At 33.6% G+C, this 25,789-nt stretch overlaps 2 protein-coding genes and 1 pseudogene across 2 annotated transcripts; 2 read left to right on the forward strand and 1 right to left on the reverse strand.

Moving 5' to 3' along the window:
• The first annotated feature begins 1,372 nt into the window (after positions 1 to 1,372).
• Positions 1,373 to 3,388, forward strand: LOC133705123 (transcription factor TCP12-like). The gene has a single exon (XM_062130232.1). It carries the CDS (start codon positions 1,800 to 1,802, stop codon positions 3,162 to 3,164), a length of 1,365 nt encoding a protein of 454 aa, XP_061986216.1. The 5' UTR covers positions 1,373 to 1,799; the 3' UTR covers positions 3,165 to 3,388.
• A 2,944-nt stretch (positions 3,389 to 6,332) lies between these two features.
• On the reverse strand, positions 6,333 to 9,356 carry LOC133704123 (uncharacterized). The gene is made up of 6 exons (XM_062128875.1): positions 9,250 to 9,356; positions 8,989 to 9,051; positions 8,822 to 8,901; positions 7,995 to 8,103; positions 7,307 to 7,466; positions 6,333 to 7,128 (listed from the first exon to the last, which is right to left on the reverse strand). Exons 1-6 carry the CDS (start codon positions 9,250 to 9,252, stop codon positions 6,602 to 6,604), a joined length of 942 nt encoding a protein of 313 aa, XP_061984859.1. The 5' UTR covers positions 9,253 to 9,356; the 3' UTR covers positions 6,333 to 6,601.
• Positions 9,357 to 19,688: 10,332 nt separating this feature from the next.
• LOC133705273 (uncharacterized protein At1g26090, chloroplastic-like) lies at positions 19,689 to 24,717 on the forward strand (annotated as a pseudogene).
• Positions 24,718 to 25,789: the final 1,072 nt, after the last annotated feature.

Here is a 25,789-nt window from a genome sequence, read left to right on the forward strand (position 1 = left end):
AATTTTGTGCAAAAATTTAATTTAATGAGAAAAAATAAATGTGATAAAATTTGAACTTCTACTTAACATGTTAAAAACAATTTACCAAAAAAAATTAAATAGACTTTCAATTTTATGTCGAGGGGTTGATTGTTTTTGTGGTACAATCATGGTTTTACAAAAAATTATTTTTTTATTTTAAATTTTCATTTTATTTTATTATACTAATCTTAAAAATAAATTTTAAAAATAAAAAATAGTTATTTTAATATATTTTTAAATAAAAAACCTTAAAAAAACAATCATTACCTCGTTAAGAAACATTAACTAAATCTTTTCAAAGGTCAAGATAATTGCGGATTAGCATGCTGCAAATAAACTCATGGAAATACTCACAAAAGATCCATATATTGTTTTAGATAAAAAAAAAAATAAAACATATTCAATAATACGAGGCAATAAGAGAAATGAAAGTAACATTGAGCCTGTTAGTTTGATGAAAAGTAATTCTTTTTAGAAAGTAGTTTTTTTTAAATAAATTCCTAAAAAGTAAATTATTTTCTGATATTTGATAGTATCATGAAAAATAAACTGAAAAATATTTTTCAATATTTAGTTATGTCATGGAAAATGAGGTAGAAAATATCTTATTAATATTTTTAAATTTTTTTATTAAAATAACAAGGAACAAATCTTACAAATTAAAAAGTTAAATGATAATGAAATTGAAAAAAAAATCTAATTCTATAAATTATCTCAAATAAAATAAATAACAATCAAAGTAATGAAGATCAAATCTAATAGAAAAAAAGTTGAAAGATGATAAAATTAAAATAATAATAATAATAATTTTATAAATTATTTCAAATAAAACAAATAACAATCAAAGAATGAGGACCAAATGTGATAGATAAAAAATTTCAATTAAGAAAATGATAAAAAAAAATAAAAAATTATAAAAATTTCAATTAAGAATGAGGATCAAAATTGATTTAAAAATTAAATTCAATTAAATTCAAAGGGATGAAATTGAAAAAAAGATTCAAAATAAAACATATAACAATTAAAAATTTGAAGATCAAATTTAATATAATTAATAAATAACATGACATTTTAAATTTTTTTACAATTTTAAAAAAATATTTTTCATCCAAAATAAAAAAAAATATTTTCCTGAAAATAAATTTAAATTTTCCTTTTAAATAAAAAATATTATTTATTTAATTAATTTTTTTAATGATAAAGAAATACAAAAAATTTTCAAAAGTAATTTTCAAAAAACTGCAAACAATCGTGCCTTGGTCGCCCAGTCAAGGGAAATTTTCCTACCCATGGCTGTAAAAGCAAGTTGGCTCAATTTTACATGGCCCTCACTCTGCTGCTCCACTGAGAAAATTACTTGTCCTTCTTTCCCCCCTTTCTCTAGCTAGGTTTCCTAGAGGTGGCCATGTCTACTCTGATCTAAATCTCATAAGCTCCTCAAAAGACCCTCTTCCACTTTCTCTGAGCAAGAATAGGCAGAGAAAATTTTCACCTGTACCCACGTGAATTGTTGCCAATGAATGTGGGCTAACTCTTCAATTTTGTACTCTTTATCACTATCAAAGCGAGCTCCTCTTTCCTGCAACACGTTCGTGCACCTGCAGCAACAATCACAATTCACAAATTGCACTACTAATACTGCAGTTCATTATGCCTGAAAGAGATGAAGATAAGGCTTTTATCACTAATAAATAGAGGCTCCTAGGGCTGATTTTTCTTCGATCTTGCACCAATAGAAACTCCAAAAATAGCTCCTGAAAAGCAACGGTGTTTCAGCTATGTTTTCTTCAAGTAGCGGTTTCAATCCTTTTGATCAATACGCTAACCATACCATGATTGCAGGCACAGAAAACCCTAGCTCGATAGAATCTTGTTCTCAAACATTCTTGCAGCACTTCCCCGATCCCTTTCTTGATGTTGATGATTTGCTGGTAGGTGAACTCTTATCACAACAGCAGCAGCAGCATCAGGAGGAGGAGGAAGTTTTGGGATCTAATACTGCGTTAGCAGTTGAGGCTCATGATCCGCAGACTATCCCTACAGCATCAAACGAGGAAACAAAAATCAACAATAAAAAGAAGAGAAGTAATGTTGATACTTCAAAGCAGCCAATTCGTCAAAGGCGAACCGGGAAGGACAGGCACAGCAAGATCCATACTGCTCAAGGGCCTAGAGATCGAAGGATGAGGTTATCCCTTCAAATTTCCAGAAAGTTCTTTGATCTCCAAGACATGCTCGGCTTCGATAAAGCAAGCAAAACTATTGAGTGGCTCTTTACAAAATCGAAGGCCGGGATCAAAGAGCTCACAGATAGTGTTCCGGGAGGGAGAAGAAGATGTAGCATTTGTGCTGACGGCAAGAGTGTTTGTTCCACTCCAGAGAGTGAGGTTGTTTCAGGCATCAAGCTGACACCTGAGACTAACGGGGACAAGAGAGGGACGAAGGCAAAGAATGACTCATTAGTGAGCAATCCTAAAGAGAAAAGGAGCAAGAAAGTGCACAAACCAGTCTTTAATCTTGTTGACAGAGATTCTAGGGAGAAGGCGAGAGCAAGGGCGAGGGAGAGGACAAGAGAGAGAATGAAGAACCAAGGCATAGACACGTCAAGTGATCGGTCTTCTCAGGCAAACCCTAACAAATTGGAAAAGTTTGAGTCTTCTAGCCCCCTCGAATATGGTGAAAATTTGGCTCCTGTGAACCAAGAAATGAGTTCTCCATTGAAGGTTGGTGATGTAAAAGAATCCAGCAATCATGACTTGCTACCACATCAAATGGATTATGTCAGCATCACTGGGAATTTCTTTTGGATCACAAATTCACCAAGATCATCTTCGATTTTCGATTTCTCCGAGAGCGTTGCGCTTCCAGGTGGGACAAACTGCAAGGATGAGTTTCCAGGGTTTCCTTTGAATTCTGACATGACAAATGATAGAATCCAGTACAAATATAATGCATTGACGAACATGAAGCTACCAACATTAAACGCCCATGAAGAAAGCCCTAATTCAATTTTCATGAACATGCCAAATCCCAATGATCAAAACTCCATTTCAATTCTCATGACCACCACCACAAATGGCAATGCAAACCAGTCCTCCTCAAATTCCTTTTTCGCCGAAGACAACTTTGACTGCTTATATTGAATTAAGTGCCTAAAATCTTGTGTTTGTTGAACTCATGTCCAGGGAGTATTTTTCTTAATGGTGGAAGGAGAAAGAAAAGATATATAATTTCTTTCAGAGATTGTAAGCATTTCTACCTATTGGATTGGTATGTGTCAGTCTTCGCATTCTAATTCGTTTGCAATGTGTGTGTGTATTTGGAGTCTATTTATTGTATTGAATATATCTTGTTAATCTTCCTGCAATGTGATGGTTCTCGATCTAAAACAGCTATTAAACAGTAGTAGATGAGTTGAGCATAGCTGAACAATTAATAGCTCGAATGAGAAAAAATAAACGAGGCTACAAGATGGAAGTTCAGCCCTTAGAATACATGATGCTTTTGGGGGATCTGTATCAGCATAATTACATTTGTTCGTGGGAAGACAACAATATTTACTGAGAGTTAGCAATCCATAGACTGCTTTTCTCTTCCACAAAAGTTTAAATGATCACCTTGAAGTTATGTAGTTGAAGACAAATCGCAGCTGCAATGAGACAAAAAAACCAGGGAGATTTTGAATAAGCATGGATATATATATATATATATATATATATATATATATATATATATTTCAGCATTTAATTTTCATTCTATATAAACATCTCTCATCTATGGTGAAACAATCTTCCAACAAGAATTCCCACATATCTAAACTTGCATAGCTGGGCTAAAAATAGCGTACAAAAGTATTGTCCAATTTGGAACAGATGGCAAAAATTTGTCCTCCAAAAAAAAAAAGAAAAAACCTATCAGCTAAATTAATTAACTGCAGAATTTGACAATGCCAAGATTTCCCACTAAATTAGAAACATTGCCTATTTATTAATATATTTTTTATATACAAGCTAGTTAATGAACAAGGCAGCGTTTATTCTTTTATGGAAATGAAGAGGGAACAAATGGTGGTATCAAAAAAAGCTTTTTGGAGAGCAGCTCGAAGGTAAAAAAAGCCTCAAGTACTGGAGTTGACTTCAGAATTCTACAATTTGGTCACGACAAATTTCCAGGAAGCAATATCGGCTAAAGCCAATGGTTTCAGATAGAGATATATCTATCCAATTTTTTCATTTCTTTCTTTCCAAATCTCATTTCTCTCAGCAAGTTAGCCTCCGGTCACCAGTTTCAATTCCATGACCACTGTGACAGAAAGAGGTAAAATGTATAAACTACGAAGAAATAAATTATGAATGCCATATCAAAATCAGTTTCCTTGGGGTTGAATGTTAAAAGACACCAATCTTAGAATGTCCATTGCTAAAGAGAAGATCTACACGGCTATTTACTCTGGTGTCGATTACTGTAAGTAAAAATCACATTACCTTTCTATCGGAATATTCTTGCATATAGCAACTACTTAATGAAAGGTCTAAGCAATCGATCGGAGCGCGCGCGCGCGCTCATCTTCAGCAAAAGTACAATTGTAGATCATCAATGTTCACGCTAGATGAGCTTGGAATGCCATGTATATAAACTGGGTGCAACAAATAATGAATTTATAGATCTATCTATATATATATAATGCAATTACTGCATGAAAGTATAGTAGGCCTCCACATCCTCCTATAAAATGATACTATATCTATATTTAGATGTTCAGACTAATAATAACCATCATAATTCGTGCTTCAATATATGCTCAATCCAGAAGATAAAAGGCAGCTGATGAATGATAAACGAAGCTACTATCATATTTAAAGCAGAAGTACAATTGAGGAAGACTGTCCAAGACAGGCAACAGTGCTTGAGTAACTCAAGTAGTCATCATAGATAGAACCATCATTTTGGCAGTGAAATGTATTCCTTTAGTAGTCAACACAAACCTAATCAACCCAAATCCACTTAACTTAAGCGAAGTATATATTTAGGGTACGAACGTGGTGAAACTTCAATGTATAATTTTCGCTTTGGTTAGTAACGGGTTCACCTTGATCTTTTGATTGTAATTAAGCCCCTGCAATATTAAACTGAGTTGTGTTTCTGAGATAAACAAAAAGAAAGAAACCTCCTGATACTGTTATATTAAATTGGATGTGAATGATAGGCTAGTAAAAGTCAATAATAATCAATGACAGTACCTGGCATATCACTGTTCGGAGTTTTTTTAATAAGGGTTGGTTGTTTGCTTGTTTTGGCTCGGTTGCGTGATCTTATGGCAGTGTTAGGTGCATTGCTTACAGTCGATGTAACATATGGTCTTAATGTCAGTGCTGTGCTACAACCGTATTGCTGTTCAATGACAGAGTTGTGATTGTGCAAGTTCTTTTCTTTTTCTTTTTGGTCGGACGGTGAATAAGCCAAAAAAAAGTATGTAGACTAGATTACGAATGGAGAGATTTAAAAAGATGATCTCTGCCATTTTCGATTTTGCCGCCGTGCTGTGTAAAGTTGATGGCTCGGAGTTTATAAGTCTATGCAGTGTCTGCTGTACACTGATCCGGTGGCCTATGCACATCTATCTTTATGGTATCTGGTAAGCTGTATCAATTACCAGATCTTGAAGGGAATAAGAAGACACCGCAAATAAAAGACACAGCATTGCTGCTTGACCCAAAATCTTCATTAGTTAATACATAGGCTCTTGCACTGGGAGAGTAGTATGTATTCAGATGATAGAAGGAAATCATCATCCCTCTTATGCTTTGTTCAATTCTTTAATTAGAGGGGAAATGGAAGAAATTCTACAGAAGTATGGGCCCGGCATGTAGGAATAAGAACGGTATAAATGGCCCCGTGCATCTTGATCGCCTAGATTTTTCGTTTCCTAAATTCTTTCAGGTTTGGACTTTCCCTCAAATCAGGGAAAAGTACCCGCATATTTCCACTGTGATCCCTCTCTTTTGACATGACCTAACTAAATTCTCCAGAGCTGCTTTTTGTTTGAAATAGATGCTGAACAAAAACAGGCGACAACGAAGGCTTCAAAACATTTTGAGGGGAGGAGATGGCCCAATAGAAGAACCAAATACAGCAAGATTCTTCAAGGACATTTATTGCCCTACCCTTTCTGAAATGAACAGGACGATGGCCTCAAAACGCAAAGAATCATTTCATAAAGGATGACAAGATAGAAAAGCAACAAAAGTAAACTCCGAGCTACTTGATAGAAAAAGAGGTGCGAGAGAGGGAAGAGGGAACAAACAGAAATCTTTGGTAATAGCCATTTCATTTCTTTATTGAAACAATAGCATACAACACTGGTTGCACATCCAATGTAATAACTTCTTGTGGATCCCCTAGACTCGGGGGGCAGGTGAGGGGGAAAAAACCAAACCAAGCAGTAAATTTGTATGTACAGAGATCCAGAGCCATTTACACTAGGCAAAGGATGGAAAGAACATATTAGAAAAATTCCACACCACATGATCCAAGGCCTTAGGATAAAGAACACCGGCTTCATAACATCTGGGAACCATACCTAAACACGTCTGGCATTCATGGAATTCTGCTTGCGCTTGCTGCAAGAAACCGTACCCTGTGACCATGATGATGGCTTGAAACCCCCCATCAGCAAATTAGTGGCCGCAGCGGCACTAATTTTCCTTTTCTTGGATTCTAGCTCCAAACGTTTCTTATTGGACATTGAGGAACCAGATGACCCAGGAAATATTGAAGCAGCACTGATCAATGCTCGCTTATCCTTCCTATTTTTGTCAAACTTGGAAGAGAACTTTACATGAGCTGCAGAGACAGCATCTTCTTCAGTTGCTGGAAGCAAGCGTATGCCAAGACCCATTTTCCTGGAAGTGGACTCTTCTTCAGCAACTCTTTTCTTATGACTTCTCATTCGGGCACGAAGAGCCTTGTTGAGGGCATAGTCATCCGAATGCCTGGCATCAGATACTCGCTGCAGGCGGACTAGAACAGGCTCAGATTCTTTCTTCTTCTGCAAATCCTCTTCCTGATGTTCAAGACGGTAAAATGGATCTGAAAGCTTGCCTTTCTCTGGAAAACAAAGAAACAGGTCAAAATGTTGGATCAAGAAAACAGAAAATTATGTGTTTGCATGACCAAGAAGAAATGACTGTCTTTGCCTCCACTTAACCAAGAGAAAGTGACACAGAGTAGTAATCTGCAGGACATACAAGTGTAGTGTTGTAAATTCATCAGAGTTAATGCCAACCTTCATCTGCAGGGAGTGCAAATGTTTCTGCATCCTCAACATCAAACTCCTCATTTTTTCGTTGAGCCCCACTAATAATCACATACTCGCAATTTTTTGGATCTGTCTGGATAACAATTTCATGTTTGCAGCATGCAGATTTCATGGTAAAGCTCCATATCTGAAGAAAGCAAGAACAAGGTCAGTCAACAAAAGAAATTTGCATCAGCAATAATACACAGAAATGCTATGAATAATCGCACACAAAAACTCCAGTTGACTAGCAGCTCACAAAAGTAATTGACCGATGAAACTCTTATGTGGACTAAAAACATCTATAAACAAGACATCATGCCAGTAGGACTCAGTATGCTATCTGTATGCAGCACAAGCACATGTGCACGGGTTCACACGCAAGAAATGCACCGTTTTAAAACGAACTGCCATGGAATACAATTGTTTGATGCTAGGAGATGGCATTTCTTTCATAGACTAAAATCAAATACCAGCAAGAATACCATACCAGCAGACACTGTATGAGCACGCGCGCGCGCATATGTGTACACTTGGATGTAAAAACATGTGAACGCATATGCGTGCAAGTGTGGATATGTTTCAATCATGCAGATAACAGAATGCACTCCTTTGTTGTATTCTAGTTTTCTATACAAAAATTTCAGAAGCATTTGGAACCAGTTGTCAGAGTTACCTTTGTAGAATAATAATTTCCCACTTGCTTTTTCTCTGCATTGAAACGAACACCCTTTGCAATCATAGAATTGCAACCACCACACCATATATTGAAGGGCATTTCGAACCTGAAAAGCATGAAAATTATTGCATGCAATTATAGGAAGTGGAAATTGGGCAGCTGGTTAAGAAACAAATGAAGTACCTCTTCTAGGCTTATCATCTACAAAACGATCAATTGGTGATCAGTGATTAAAAACTGTCAAAAGGGAACCTCAGTGTAGTTTCTGGTTTTTAATGACTACGAATGATATGTTTTCCTTTTGCCCTCATTTTCATTGTCTCATCATGAACGCAAAACAAACACTACCATTTATTACTTTTCACAGTTATCAAATAAGTATTTCATGTGAAACATTGTCAAACTTTCATCAAGTTAAAAAAATTTAAACTAAAAATTTTCTTATTGTGATAACATCACGAAAAAATTAAGGAATCTTCCAATGAAGACTATCCATTAACCTGAAATGCTCTAAATCCAAGCTTTCCTCAATTATTCAGTTAACCTCATAGATTTGTTGCTAAAACAGAGAAACAACTACCACATTTAGCAAGCACATTCTCCAATTTCCAGTCAAATTACTTCTTTTACGGATGGAATTCTTTTCATATATTTCATACTCACTTTAGCAGGTGGTTATTCAAGAAAAAATAAATTATCCTTTGATCTAAAGAGCTAAATTCTACAACACAACCAAAGTAACAAATGCCAGTGCTAACCCATCCGTCAGAAACTTCCCTCTATGCAATAGATACGAAAACTTGAGACACGGCCATAATTCATACCTTATTATCAAAATACCCTGGTCTAATTTTCTTGCTCTCTCCCTCAATGCATGTTGCCCATGGAATTTGTTCAGACCACCCTGAAAGTAAAAAAAAAAAAAAAGTCAGAATCCCCTTTTTCTCAGAAATCATCTACATCACAATAAGATAGTGCCCGATTTCGTTACCTTTTTCGGGGACCATTCCGGCGGGTAGTAAAAATTATCGGCTCTAGCTGCTGCAAGAGAAGACTGAAAATACATCGTCATAAAACATGTTAGAATCGTTAAAAAAGAAATCAAGCTCATTGAGAATTTCAATTAAAGATCGTGAAAGTTTCTTCATTTACGACAATTGAATAGGAATCGAAACCCTAACATGGAAGATCAAATCATTAACAAAGAAACCCTAATTTTTTCATGATTAGAGAGAGAGAGAGATTAGCGTACCATTTTTTTTAAAAATTCCGGCTATAGCAATCAAGATCGATTTGTCCAGCTTTCTTATTAGGAATTTGATTTTGGTAAAGTACCCGATCATTCACGTGAAAACGCGGTCGTTTATTACCTATTAAGTCATCCATGATGAAATATCTATAGCTACAGTTGAATTACCCCTCTACCCTCCATCCTTCAATTTTTAAAACTTTACTTTAGGTTTAGAATGATATTTGAACACAATTAATTTATTATTTTTTATTTGTTTGGGATAACACTATCTTCTAATTTTTTAATAATAATGTAATTATTATATTTTCTTTAAAGAATAAACAATCAGAACATTTGTTTCAGGGATCGTATGATTATTTTATTTTTATCATAATAGTTGGATTATACAAGTAATTTTACTATGCAAATTCATTAGCCTTGGTTTTAAGGACTTGATTATCATTTTCTAATTATTTTTTTGTTATTTTTATTCAGTTCCAGGAGTATTTTTGTTTTTTTTTATATATAATTTTATGAACAATTGAATTCTTCTATTACCCTTGCTGTTTATTTTTTTAGCTTTGACTTTAAGGCGTGGTTGTAATTTCATATTTTTTTTTTTATTGTTGTTTAGTTGTAGGGGCATTTTTGGTTTTATACACATAAAAAATATTGAGCACACATTAGCGCGTTAGCTGCTCCGTCGCTTTCAAGCGATGCATGCAGCTGACAACGGTGGTTACATTCAATCTTCCACCACATCATTTGATGTGTCTTAGCGTCCACTTCCTTTTTAGGTGACGTGTATATTGTAGTGAGTTTTGGTTTGACGCTAATTGGCTTTTCTTTCTTTTGCTTTTTTTTTTCTTATATTTTTCTTTGGATTGTGTGTTGACTATACAAAAAATTATATCAACCCTTCAATTTTTTTTTATTCGGTCTTTCTTTTTTTAATTACAATTATTTTATTTACATTGATTGTTTCTTATTGGATTTTATTTTCGATTTTGTCCTATATTGTTTGATTTTGTTAGTTTTTTTAATCAAATTTGATCCTCATTCTTTTAATTGCTATTTTTTTCAATCATTTTCTTGATTTATTTGTTTTTCTTCAATTTCATCTTTGAACATTTATTTTTATTGAATTTGTATGTCAAGTTTGATACCAATTCTTTTAATTGTTATTTTTTAAATCATTTTCTTAATTAATTTATTTTTTTCAATTTCATCCCTAAATATTTAATTTCATTTAAAATTTTCCTTTAACATTTAATTTTAATTGGTTTTTATGTTGAATTTAGTTCTAATTTCTTTAATTGCTATTTGTTTTGTTTTGCATTGTTTTTTTTTATTAACTTTTTTTTTTTAATTTCATCTCTCAATATTTGTTTAGTTAAGAATCTTACTTCTTTGTTTTTAATGTTTGCCTTTAATAGGGTCATCATTGTCTCATGACCCTGATCATAGATCTGAAAGATTAGCCAATGTTGACTTTGATATTTTTTTAAAGCACTTTTTTCAAATATTTTTTTGCTGGTATTTTTTCCGCTTTGCTATTTATGGGATCGTTCCAATTTTATATCCTAAGTTATGTATTTGATTTGTTTACCTTGGTTGACTGTCGGGTTCACTCAAGTTTTTTTATACATGTTTCCATCATACCAGCATGTATCCATTTTTTATATTTTTATTATGATGTGTTTTTCCTTTCATGATATTTTTTTATGGTGTAGATTTATTCAGCCATTTTCGTATGTATTTATTGTTTAAGCCATTAGTTTTTATAGTGAATTTATCTTTTATTTATTTAAATAAATTTTTTTAGTAAATATAGTAAAGTAAATATTTCATCTTTACAGTTTCTTTCTCGGTTATTGTTAATGATTTTTTTATTTACATAAATTATTATTGATTTATTTAGTTAGATAATTACATAGGCTTTTTAAATGATACTTTTAATTTTTCATATGAAAAAACACATTAAAGCAGTCTGCATACCTGATATATATATTTTTAAAATCATAACCTATATGTCAAATTCATGATTTTAATGCCTTTTTAGTTTTTCCTTTTTTTCTGGAATTTCTTTTTATTCTTTACACTTTTTGTTTTTGAAAAATTATTTTACACAGACTAAGAAAATGATGTTTTACTGTAGCAATTGCAACATTATTCTATTTTTCGACTATGTTAAAAAATAGTTTGAGACCTTATATATTTTTATTAATGCATATGATCTTTATTATATTTTATTATATGTAAGCGTCGACTTTGTGATTCATGATTATATTTTTTACTTGAAGTAAAAAAACATGTTAATAACACATACATATTAATTCTTTTGTGTTGGAAAAAAAATTATTCGACCTGTACCTAGATGAATTGAATAGACATATTAACAATTTGTTTTTTGTATTTATTGACACAAATAGTTCCCATAGGTTTTTTGATTTATAATTATAATTTTTTAAAAAAATAAATTTGAAAAACTTGCATATTTATTTTTTATAAAAAAAATTATTCGACATTTGACAAAATACGAGTTTGATAATTAGTTTATTCTACATTCTGTTGGGTTTATATGAATCTTATTTCTAGTTTTTTTACTGGACCGGGTCAACACGTACAAGCCCATTAACTTTGGAAAATAAGTTGGGCTATAGTCGAGCTCTTTTTTTTTTTTTTTGAAATTGCTAGTTTTTTTTTTTTTTGGATGAGGTAAGGAGGTTGATATTCAATTTAGATTAGATAGCTCCTCTATAAATTTTACAAGGTGAAAACTTTGAAAAAAAAATATAATTGGGTTGACAAATTGATGGACAACCTTCCACGTATTATGTCAACCCACCTAATATTGGATCTCACTCAAACCATGCCCTGTGTGTGTAAATATATGTTTTGAAGTTTTTAGTGAAAAAGATTATTAGCTACTTAATTTTTTATTTATTTATGGAAAAGAGGATCTCACATATAATTATTATAGTGGATCCGAATTTAAATTATGTAAGCTGAGCAATTTGGTGAATTTACGCTATACATTATAATAAACATCATGAAAATAACATCGATTTCACTTCAAATAGTTCAGTAGTAATTTTCTATGATACGTCTTTGGATGTGGTTTCAAAAAATTTCTGAAGAAAGATTGAAATTAGTTAGTGAAATTTTTCAAAAATTGTGTTTGGATTCACTTAGGTAGTTAATTATTCTTGAAAGAGAAAAAAAATAGAAATCTTCACCTTAATTTCAGGATAAAATAAATTAAAATAAAATAAAGATCAACGTTCTTTTATCATAACTAAATATGATCAACATTGAAAAGCATTAAAGTTACCACATATACAAGTTTATATATATGTCAGACATTGCTTGAATCAGGTTGGTTCTATATATTGTACTGTGGTTTCCCAAACAAAAATCACCTTCCTCTCTCATTGCCGGTGATTTTACTTAATACTAAAATGATATTTGACAATTTTTCCAAGCTGAAATGATTTGGAATGGAATTTTTTAACCTAGCTATGCATGCTTTAAACTCTCAAGAAATTATTCTTGTTGTAAACTCTCAAGAAATCAGCCTCTAGTAATTAAGTAGCTTGCTTTTCTTCCTAAATTTTCTAAATTAAAATCTTGAGATTAGCATCATCTAAATACATTTAATTAGACGTGGGAGGTAAGTTTTAATTAAATCATCTAAAAAACCGTTTAGTTTTAATTGGCACTCAAACTATATATTCAGCTGTACATAAGTTTAATTTTTTACATATCAATGAGTTAATTTCACTTGTGCTATGTCGTTAATCAATATAATTATATTACGGCAGGTAGCAATTGGCAAGAACACCATATATATATGCTCTGATTAACTTTAAAGAAGAGAGTATTGTCTTGAGCTTGCACTAATTAACAAAAACAAACTACTAGTTATATCTTGATTAATTTCTTCGCAGCCACAAGATGAATGATGCAACATCAGCTGGAAACACAAAGGTCCCTGGCATATTATTTTGTTTTGTAGAGTATAGAATTGATTTCCAAACTCTTATACATACTGTAAGAAGAATTTTTGTTTTTTTGTTTTTTTTTTGAGAGAGAGAGGTCGTAAATTCATGAATTTGAACAAAACACTGTTGGATACAGTTCCGATATGTGTTGCTTTGTCCCTTACTTGTAGCAAACAGTTGCCACATTGCTTTGGTCATGGAAAATGTGGATTGCATATTCCCCACCCTTTTATTTAGTTGCAATTCACTCAAAGCTCGTATGGATCTTCTCTTCCACACAAGCACGCTTCCAGAGAGAGAGAGAGTGGAAGGTGAGAAAAAGTAAAGAGGTGATTTATACATAATATATATATACATGGCAGCGCAATATTTATTTTTAAGGAATTAAAAGACAAACGTAATCAAACGTAATATAATTCGAGGTTTGACAATTGTAATTATAATGACTCCCGTTTTGTTGCTTGATTTCTAAGGAACTCTCATTGGGAAAAGGTTCTGCCCCCTCTCCTTTCTCTTTCAGCATTAAACTAGCATAAAAAGGTGCTCGCAAATCCCACATGAATGGTGAAAAATTAAATGAGCCCACGCAAACATTTTAATCCTCTCCCACACTGCTACATTAGACTCAAACTGCCGAACTTGAAGAATTTCGTCGTCCTGCTACTAAATCTTCCCTCCCTTTAGCTAGCTCCTCATTTTCTTGCTCCATGCTTCCTCTTCAAACCCTTCTTCTCCTACTCTTCCTCCATGGCCTTGAAAATTTCTCACATTCCATGTGCCCTTCTTTGCCTCTACCTTCTCTTGCTAGCATTTCATGAGTTGCGTAATTTCAAGTCCAAGATCAACAACAACAAAGATCAAATCAACAACATAAGCAGTTCATCAATCTCTCATCACCCTTTCCACAATAGAAAAGTTCTTGTTAGCAAATTTGACTTCACCCCATTCCAAAAACATCATCAACAACAACATGAAAACCCTTTGCCTGATGAAGAGGTGCATAAGAAAGCAGCTCGAAGTGAGATTGATCCGCGTTATGGTGTCGAAAAGCGCCTTGTCCCTACCGGTCCCAACCCGTTGCACCATTGATGATTTCTTTTCTTGCTCGATCAATACTAGTCTTGATGATTAATCAGGTGAATGAGAATAAGAAATGATGGTTAGTGAGAGCTTTCATAATTACTTTGTATGATGTAATTACTCAGTATAATTTTTGCTTCTTCACCTATTCTTCTCTTCACTCATGAAGCCATAAAATCTCAGATTTTATAGATCATGGTGTATGATATTGTGAGTTTGAGCTTGTACATGTATATATCAAGACATTATCATTATATCACCAGAGAGAAAGGTAATACAGAGATTTTGTAGGTTTAAGTTCATGATTACAACGATGATGCTTTGATTCGATAAAAGTCACAACTAATTATTATTTCTAATAGTTTAGTTTATGAGATATCAAGGAAACATGAGTAGCTGTGACGGCACGGCAAGGGAGAAGGAGATATTAACCTAAAGTCCGACACCAAATAATAATGATAGTACTATTTTATAATTGGGGTTGGTAATTTGCTTCCAAGCTTTCCTTTCTTTGAAGATTAAGAAAAGCTCACACTTCAATAAATAAATAAATAAACTACATAGTCCATGCTCGTGCTTTTGCTAATTGTTTGGTTTTTTTTTTCCTTTTTCCTTTTTGAATTGTATATACTACTTTAATTAACTGTTATAAATCCCAATCGATCAATTTGTGTTCTTTATCTTTCTCTTTTCTTTTCTTTTTCCTTTTACTTAGAGAAGCTGGAGCCCAAATAATTGGAAAACCTTCAAGCAATACAATATTCCGGTTGCTCTATTTCCATTTGATGGAAGTTAATCACGGCAAAAGTGGAAATTTAGAGTAAAAATGCCCCATGACTTTTCTCCTGCTCGCATGTGTTTTATGTTCCCGAGGCCTGTGAATGGAGGAAGAGGAACCAACTTGTCTGCTTGCTTGCTGGGGATCAGTCCTGGAGTGTAATTTGCCATATGGAGAGCATTAATCCTGCTGGCAATTATAGATAATTCCAAAATTGAAAAACATATTGTATTTCTAACATGATTTGATAATTGAAAAGGACTTGCAGATAAAGATATTCTCTAGAAAAATCATCTCTGTAACCCTTGCCTTTTCTTTTCTTTTTCCTTTTGAATATAAACTAAAATATTACACAGAAAAAATCTTTTTTATATAGCCCATGGTTTTTCTTTTCTTTTGAATATAAAATAAAATACACCAACCTCCGAGTATTGGAGTCGATTGTAAATTAAATTATCTGCATGTTGATGGTCACTAAACTTGCATAAACATCTCCTATATAAAAATGGGTAGCAGTCTTCTCCGAGCAGCACTTGTGTGCTTTAATTTCTTTCTGGGTATATATCTTTAGGCATCATGTGCATAATTAATATTACGATCTATTCCCTAATATTGTCCTATTAAGCTGGAGCTAGTTACACCCTTGTAAAGCTTAATTTTCCACATCGATTAACATGTATCGAGACTTCTGTGGCTAATATATGTGCGAGAATTTCTGCAAACAATGATTTGGATTTTCCACATCCATGGAAGTATTTCCAAATGAACACCAATAGTATTATAAATTGAGCAAGAACGGGAGGATTTATTATATGTGTACTTTGACGTCGTAGCCATGTACACAGTTATTCATAGTTATTTGATTCAAGGGCGTACTTGTGTTGGATCAGGTATACCAATCCCATTGTCGGCTTAACTCCATTTGTGGAATCCAAAACTCGTATACAAACGAATCCTTATATCAAACCCTCTCGAATACAGAAATAGGCTTACAACTCAGCCCACGTTACTTGCCGGAAATTGCACTCGGTATTCTAAAAGAAATGGGAGAGATTGATTCAGCTTTTATGGAAAATGATTTTGTTTCAAGCCCTCACCCCCTCGATCGCTCCTCCCAGGACCAAGAAAAAAAAATGTGAGTGTGATGGAGAAAATTATATTTCTCGTACATACAATTCTGAAGAATTACGTACTTTCAGCCTTGTTATTTGATAAACAAAATCAATTTTAGAGGATTGACTTAGTTATTGAGAAGTTATACTTCCTTTTTTTTTTTTTTTGCATTTCTTATTGTTCAAACTTTGTAGCAAACATAAGAAGTAAATAAAATTCTTTTAATGTGAATAGCCTATCTTTTATAGAATTGATGAAGAGATGAACTTATATAATTGACTTAGATGTGGGAGGATGATCCATGAATACTCTTAGTTTTTTATATATAACTTGTATAAAAAACTTAACATTTTAATTATGCACTACGTACAATACACGGGAAACTTAACAGATATGTGGAGCAATGACCGCAACCTGCCTTTGTACCGCTGGTCTACGCAGCAAAGAACCAAAACCAAAAAAAGGGAACTCCATAGCATCAACCAACGGCCATGCGTGGATATTGATTGATATTATCCAGCAAAACCAAATCCATTGGTGATCATCTAGACATTGAACTTGACAATTTGTAATCTTGATCACTTCAACTTAATTATGAGGACTTGTAACAACATCACTTAGCCATGAAAATTGATTGACTGCTTACCAAAATCCACTAGCAGATTGGCAGAATCTAAACTAATCGATATATATATATATATACGGGTTTCGTTTATGTATATAACATGAGGAATCTCTTACATTCTTTTTAGAAACATAATCATCATATTCATTGAATTCAAATTAAATAGACATACTTGATATTTAATAAAAATGATAGCAACTTAACTCCATATTATTGTATTTCTACCACTTATTTTCAAATTAAAATATGATAGATAATGTTTTTAAAACAGCGTGAAAGGATTTAAAAATCTGTATAGATATTACATGTCCCATATTTTCAAATTAAATTGCATTCATTTGAAGCGAAGTAAGATTCTGGCTTTCAGATTTGCAACACACAATCATAAGAATAATTTACCCTCCTTGATTCTTGACCCCTCATCCAACTCCACACCCCCCCCCCCTCCCCCCCCTCAAAGGCTGCAAGAGGAGGGGGGGCTGTCGTTTTACAGCAGATACGGATAAAGGATTGGCCGACTAAAATCTTGATCAATTTGGTTATACAATAATGCGTTTAAAATTGCAGTGCTGATTTGTTATATTTTTCCTCTGACAACACAATGCGTTCACACATGTCGACAGGACAGGAACTGTTAGGGTACAGAATCCAGGGCCATTGTCAACCAAGTGGTCGTCTCTATTAATATACAGGTAATTATGCTTCGTCACGTAATAATACTAGCTAGTGTCCTGACAAGTTGAGGGACAATTATAAGATTGTCAATTATCTAATGATAGCATTAATGGAATGATAGGGTACCTAATTAATTAATGAAAAGATGATTGAAACTAGAAAAAGAAATTCTAAAACACCTACTTGAACAATATATCGGATATTACTTAGGAGTAAAATATTATCCGTCCTGTCATGTCCATTTCGAAAATATACACGGATTATTGATAATTAACATGAATCGAACCGGTGGATTTTCAAAAAAACAACAATCAAGTAATTGAATATTATTTGGAAATTTAAGTGGGTTTTCTTTTCCTTTTTTTTTTATATAGATAAATATCATTAGCTACACATAAATTAGATGCCACACTAGCTAGAGGCAAATCGAATCATCATTAAAACCATGTCTTAATTGAAATAGACATAAAGTAGAAGCACAGATTGAAAACGATATCACTTCATATAACAGATAGTTAACCCACAGGTTTTGTTTTGTTAAGCACGAAGTTGATGGTGCACTAACCCGATAGCATCAATAGATAGAAACAAGCTGTCCACACATAACATTCATCTAGAAACTTGAAACATTAAAGATTTCTTTTGGAGATACGTATGTTGCTATGTTTTTATGACTTCCTTAATCATGTGCACGGATAGTGTCCGTATATATATACATGTAGATTATGTTGTAGGATATAAATGTATGGAGCACCACAATATCTAATATATATCTATCAAAGGAGAAGAGTACTGATCGTACGTGACATCGTGTGAGCCATATAGGTGGTACAGTACTTGAAGGAACTGAAATTATACAACAAGGTGACGATCATTCAATGATGAAATTATAGATCTGAATGATCGGCTTTTCTCGATTTTTGACCTCTTAGTTTAGTTGGAGCAAGAAAGATGGAAGAGATGGAATGATCAGATTTGATTTGTTCTCAAATAACCATGGGATATTGAGATAATTTTAATCAGTGTGCCAAACATCGCATCAGACACGTAAACAGATCTTTGTACATTTACAGACATTTATGGCACTAAGAAGTATTATAAAGTCGTCTCTCCTCACCTTCCACAGGTTAATCATATATACAAGTTTACTTAATTCACCTCTCTCTTTGTATATGGCCATCATCATCACCAACGAGAACATGCAACAAATCTAGCTAGCTAGCTGAAGCCATTTTTATTTTCCCACAACCATTTCTATGAAATATGGCACGTCTACTCATAGCCCATGTCGGTCATCGCATATATAGAAAGGTTCATACCATTTGCAACCGGCTTCTTCATTTCAGTTTCTGTTCTTGTGGCACTGGGTGCCAAACATAACACAGGCCGCACCAAACAAAAGCGTGCGTACTCATGTGCGGCAAACAAGCAATTCCAAATGTCGAGGAACTAATAAATCACCATTGGCATCACAGACGAGACCTGGGTCAAGAATTAGTAACAAGGCAATTCCACTCATGCACAAGAGAAAAGCTGGTGACGATGATCAAGACATTGTGGTGCGAATCAATACGCACGCAAGTATTACCTGCCGAGCTAGCCATTTTCATTCAAATTAATTCCCCTCTAAACATTTAAATATACCAAAGTCAATAGTTATGAATATTCAAATGGTCATACAATAATATAAATAATCCAATAGTTAGAATAAGAGTTGTGATGTACATACAAACAAAAGAGAAAAAAAAATAAATATTAAAGATACATCACAACTTCAATGATAATACTTTCAGTATCATTGAAAAAATATTTACAGGACAAATTCACACACTATAAAAAAACCAATTTTAAAGTTGATGATGATACGCCATCAAGTTAGATATCAAGTACGGCAAAAATAATCTTGATGGGAGAGAATATGATGGTCATGCGAATCAACTTTCTCGGATGCCAAGGTCACCTGGATCCAGTCCCTCGCAGGGCTTTTCAATATATAGAATGTATATGCTTGGTGAATGACGTTTGGTGATCTGAATAAAAAGGGGATTTTGAGATGGTGAAGGTTAGTTTGGTGACAGATCTAGCCAGGTATTGTTTTCTGTCAGTTGAGGGCGGGGGATGTCTCTGTCGAGTCTAAATTGTTACCCCTCGCAACCTCTCCTCGGCGATCACAGAAGGAGAAGCAATGGATTTTTGGAGCCTTGAGGGAATGATACTGTATTACTGTGGTCTCTTAGTTGAGATCGCCAGCCAAAAACCTTCGCCTGAGATGGACTCAACAGCCAAGTTAAAAGGGACGAAAGATCATGAAATGCACGCACGCCCAGTATGTTTCCTTTATCATCCTTTTATTGAGTATTGGACTGGATATTTTTGTATTTTTTGTTAGTTCACCGGATATTGTCCTCTGGTTCTTGTCCTTGTAATACTGTGGGCTTACTCCATTTTTCACTTAATACTAAATTATATCACTGATTACAAAAAAATAAAAAAATAATTCTGATATTGTTTTTATAATTACTCTTGTATTTTAAAAAATTATAGTTTACACTCTTTATAAATGTAAAATAAACTAAATGATATGATAATCTAGTATGTAAAGTGTTACACGCATAACAAAATTTAAGATGTTGATTATAATTTTTTAAAATATGAAAAGTAAATATAGAAAAAACTAAAACATAATCAGGGTATTTTTTTAAAAAAATAAAAGTTCTTTGCCCCCTCTATTTAAATAGTGCTGAAGAAAACTGAAGTGTTTTGCGGTTGTTTTGGATGCGTGCGTGCATATTGGGTATTAATTCACACTAATCAAAGAATTTTACACGGACATTTAAAAATGTTAATGTACTAGATTAATGATAGTTTCAAATATGAAAAGAAGTTTAGACAATTAAGTGAGATGCTTTTCTAAAAAAACAAAAATAGACATAATTTTCAACTGAATATTAGATGAAGTTGAAATTTAATCAGTGCATTATACAAGCCTAGTGCACTATAGGATCAACCTCCTAGCACTAGTCGGGGTCGAGATTAATAAGCTCAAATTAAGCATAGAAGTTGCAATTTTATATTATTATTTTTTGTATTCTTAGTTATTTTTCAGATTCTTTTTCTAGTTTGGTTTCAAAATACTATTTGAATTGAGTTTTTATTAATTAATTAGGCCAGTTTTAGCCACTATTTTAAATAGTTTTGCTTGTTATTTTTCTTAAGAGTCAAAGATCATTGACATTTAGAATTCACCCATCAGATAATTTAGCTGTAATTTTAGAATTTGAGAGACTATAATTCTTTTTTTCCCTACAATAAACGCACTCAGAACCACAATTCAGTTGGTGAGAGGGCTTAATTAGGGGACAAATCTTGGTTCATGATTGTCTCGCAAATAATAATTAAGCATCCAACGAGGCTGTTGATTGTTGAATGGACTTTTTTTGTGTGCTTTTTGGGTCTAATATAGCAGTAATCCTTGGACAAATTTCATTGATCGGAATGCCAAGACAGGGATGATTGGCTTTTAACCTTGTACCATGTCTAATATAGCAGTGATCCTCGGACAATTCTTTACCATTTTGTAGAGTCCTGCTCTCAACATATCATCATGAGAGGCCTAACAGTACACTGCCCCCCCTTCTAAAGAAATAAATAAAATATAGCCACAAACTGATCCTCTCTGGCATAAAAATAAATTAATTACTTCAGGGATTGACCACCTCTTCCCCTTAAGTTTTGAAAAAAAATAAAATAAATTTATATAGATTCATGTCTTAGGAGTTTATCGGTCTGGACTGTATTATATATTGCAGGCGAGCAGCATTATTAAATCCAACACTAAAATGGTCTAAGCTAATTACAAGAATTTTGCACTTTATTTATTTCAATTGAGACACATATACTAATTTAAAATCATATATTAAATTTGATATGAGTTTCATTTATTGTCTTCATTTTTTAAAAATTACTGAAATCATAATTTTTATGTGATTACTAATTAATACAAATTACTTAATTTAAGTGGACAAAATTAAAAATGATGGAAAATTATAAAATAACAGAGCCGTTTCCTGAGTAGATGAGTGAAATTACTAGGTGAATGTTTTTTTTTTTCCCGCAAAAGAAAACAAAATGCAAAATGCAAAGAGCACCGACGAACGGTATCTTACAATCAGGCGATTAACCAGTCAGGGAACTAATTGATTAATCGATTAACTAATTAACCACCAAACCCAACAGGCCAAGAGGCCAGCTCCACACCGAGCCTGGCCCATTCTTTATCGACCCACTGAAACTTACACAAGATTTGCAAAAGATGGCTTCTTTTTCTTCCTCTCCTTCGCTACTCGCAAACCCAGATTCTGTTTCTCTCTTTTTAAACGTAGTGGTAAAATCAAGACGCTTAGAAGAACAACAGCTGCACCTCTTTCCATTACTGCTGCTTCTTTGAATGATGATAATGATCAAAATTCTTCAACAAAGTTGCTCACTTTTTTAGGCAAAGGTGGCTCTGGCAAGACCACTTCTGCAGTTTTCGCTGCCCAGGTTCTTCTTTCAATGAATTCTTGTTACCCAAACTAAGAAATGATGTCAATTTGTTTCTGTCTTTTTTGTTGTATTCAACCATTTATGTTTACATTTACATAGTGTTTATGACGGGCTAGAGGTCTGAAATTTAAAGACATTTATTGATAAAGAAAGGACATTGTGATGGAACTATGGCCTTATTATCTTTGTTCGGAGTTTTTAACAATCTATCAAAGAGACAATATATTTATGATTTTAAACTGTCTGAACTAAATGCGTACTCATGAGACTGGAATGTAATGAGATTGAATCGAAGTAGTCAGTAGATGAATGACATTTAGGAGACTTTTAAGGAAAATAAACCTTTTTTTCCAGATGGAAGTTCCTTTTGGCCACTGTTTACTTTTGAAGGTTATGTCAATCAACGACAACTTAGATTGATGATATTTAATACATCATTTTGCTTCTTAATCGTTTAGGCTGGAGAAGAACGGTAAGCATCTATATTTTCCTTTTCAAATTCTAATTAGTAGTAATTATTAAGGAATTAACGACGAGCTTTACTTTCATCAATTGCATTATAATGGGAATGTAGAAATTTAAACATTGGTTATTTATTTTGCATTTTTTGTTGATTTTATATGTAACTCGTGCAAGTTATGGTGGTATCTTAATTTTTTTTTGTTTCGTTGTACCAATTTTCTCTCAGCGTTGTGCAATTTTCCGGGCTTCGGACATGCTTTGTGATACAGACCCAAGATCCCTCTGCTGAATATCTACTTAACTGTAAAACTGGAACTTCTCCTACCAAGTGCAATGGCAACCTTTCGGCTGTTATGTTGGAAACCACTAATGGTTGATTTTTCACTTCTTTTTTCTTGTTTTATGGAACTTAAAATTTTTTCATGTAAATGCTCTGGGCACATTCTGAATTGCTCATGATATCTGCAGGTGCTTCTTGAGCCTCTTGGTTGGCTGAAGCAAGTTGATTCTCGTCTTAAGATGATTCTCGTCTTAAGATGACTCAAGGAGTTCTTGAAGGGATAGGTATCTAATAGCTCTCTGTATATGCTTGTGTTGTATCATAGTGGTCAAATAGTGCACTTCCCATTGAATGTTTTGTATCTTGCATCATAATATGAAAGGTGGTCGGAGAAGAGCTTCGTATGCTTCCTGCAATGGATTATATTTCTGCACTATATGTACCTGCAAGGATTTTAGGACCATTAAATGCTAACCAGTCCAACGAAGATAATTTTGAAATAATAATATACGATGGAGTCAGCTCTGATGAAACCCTGCGGATGATAGGAGCAGCCAGTAAAGCGAGGTTAGCTGAATTTCTAACCTCTTCTTCCTCCTCTTCCCTCTCCACCCCCCAACTCTCTCTCTCTCAAACTGTCTGTATTCAACAACATAACTGGACGCAGATTGTATTTGAAATATCTGAGGAACTTGGCTGAGAAGACTGATCTTGGAAGATTGGCTGGTCCTTCACTCCTGAGACTTGTTGATGAAGCATTGAGTTTAAGTGGCAGTAAATACAATTTGAACGGAAAAATGAGTACTGAAATATGGGACAGTTTGGAAAGGATATTGGAGGTAAAGGTGATTGCTTCTCCATTTCTTCATAAGCCTGATAGGATTTTTTTTGTTTATTATACTGCAGCAAGGATCTTCTGCCTTTTCTGAACCATCTATGTTTGGCTGATATCTTGTAATGGACCCTAACATTCCAACATCTGTAAATTCTGCATTACGTTATTGGGGCTGTACCCTACAAGCTGGTGTGCAAGTTTCTGGTGCTCCTGGAATTTGTTCTTCACATTTGAATGAAGAATCATTGGAAGGAGCCAAGAAAAACTTTTCACCCTTGCCTTTTGCTTTCATTCCACATCTCTCAATAGGTTACCCTCCAGAAAGGAATTCGATCATGCTAAACGCGGTCAGCCAAGATGCAAAAACTCTATTTTCGTTGCCAGCAAGTCACATCAATAGCATGGCACCACCAGTAAAGTTCGACACAGCTAAAACATCAATTTAAGTCTGCAAATTTATGAGTGATAATAATGTGAACTTAGTTTTGTAAATTGAACTAGTATCAGTTCTGAGATTGTAGTTAGCAAATTTGATTGGCGCCTTGAATAAAGTCACGAGCCTTTAAAGGTGTAAGAAGATCCTTTTTTGTACATATCAAACTAATGCGGAAGTAGCGAGAAGCATGAATTCATTGTTTCAAGGCGACAATTTTCCTCAACTCACTGCTTTAGGCATCACCAGCACTGTATCCTGTATTTTTGGTGGGATAGTGCAGATGGATCTTCGTGCTGCCTTTTTGTCTAGTGCAGTTTCTTTAGTAAAATCGAAGTCATTTTTTATGCTTTTGATGTAAATGCAGTTTGGGGGAGGATCTGAGTTGGTGGTTGAAGCAGGGGACCCGAGACGTGTAATCTGTCTCCCGACAAAAATTCAAGGTAAAGTAGGAGGTGCAAAGTTCGTTGACAGAAGTCTCGTAATCACAGTGCGAAGGTGGGACTTCAAAGCTACCAGTTATTATTTGCTTTCTTTCATTCTTGTCTGCCCAAGATTGCTTAAGTGTTGTCAATTGCTTAAGTGAACTAAATGGTGTGATTTTTTATTTGTTGAAGCCTGAAGACATATTTATGACTAACCGTTATAGATTTTTAACACTTAATTTTCAGACGGTGATTTGGAGGTGGAGGGATGGATTAGACTAAATTACCCAAAACCACCCTCAACGTTTGGGTGGGTCAAATTGAAACTAGACTTTACTATTATTATTTATATAAAAGTGTTTGATAATATAGTAATAATTTTTTTAAAAGTATATTTTATTTAAAAATATATTAAAATAGAATATTTTTTTATTTTTAAAATTATTTTTAATATTGGTATATTAAAAAATTTTAAAAATATAAAAATTAATTTTAAATAAAAAATTTTAAATTTTTAAAAATACTATTTGAAACGCAATTCCAAATAATCTTTAGTACCACAAAACTATTTTTTGATAAAAAATAGATCCTTGGTATTTCTGTTTATTTATTTTTTTATCTTTCAAATCTCATATTTTCATGACAGGTGTCATGTTTTTAACTATACCGGTTGAAAAATAGCTTAAGGTATTGGAATAAAAAAAAGCTAAAATCCAAGGACTAAATTCAGTTTAATCTAATTTTCAGGATAATTTTTTTTTATAATGAAGGCAATGGAATATTTTGAAACGGGTACTCGAAAATTGCTATGTGGTTTGCGCTAGAGAGAGGGAGCCCCTGCAATGTTCATCAGCGTGAAGCTTTCGACTTTTGCTTTTGCTTTATTATATTATACCATAGCCAGATTGGCAAAGGAAAATTTACCGGTTACCCATCTTGCCAGCTATCTGTAATCGGCATCCAAACTTTTAACTTTTCCTATACAACATTTCGCATGAAGATCATATTTTGAAGAAAGTACATACCTCACCGTGTTTCTGCGGGATTCTCTGCAACAATTCTGAGAGCCAAGCTCATAATCTCGCCTATTTACCCCCGCGGAAAAGCGAAAACGCACCTGTTTCATTACCATGGATTTTCCAATGTGTTTAAGACATCATAGAGTTCATTACCTTAACTTCTAAAGTAGGACAATGCCCCTTGGCAAACTAGAAGTGCAGAAAACAGAAATCTTATCCAGTTGCAGTATCCAAGTGAGTCTCGACTGAGAAACCATTAGCAAATACTACTCCCTTACTTCTTAACT

The sequence above is a fragment of the Populus nigra genome, chromosome 10 (assembly GCF_951802175.1).
Source record: "Populus nigra chromosome 10, ddPopNigr1.1, whole genome shotgun sequence".
Classification (NCBI taxonomy): domain Eukaryota; kingdom Viridiplantae; phylum Streptophyta; class Magnoliopsida; order Malpighiales; family Salicaceae; genus Populus; species Populus nigra.

Coding starts and splice junctions, on each gene's coding strand:
- LOC133704123 (XM_062128875.1), bottom strand. Junction 8,902..8,988: donor CGGAATGGTCCCCGAAAAAG/GTAACGAAATCG, acceptor TTTTACTTTCAG/GGTGGTCTGAACAAATTCCA. Junction 7,467..7,994: donor GAAATTATTATTCTACAAAG/GTAACTCTGACA, acceptor TGCTTTCTTCAG/ATATGGAGCTTTACCATGAA.
- LOC133705123 (XM_062130232.1), top strand. CDS start 1,800: ATGTTTTCTTCAAGTAGCGGTTTCAATCCTTTTGATCAATACGCTAAC.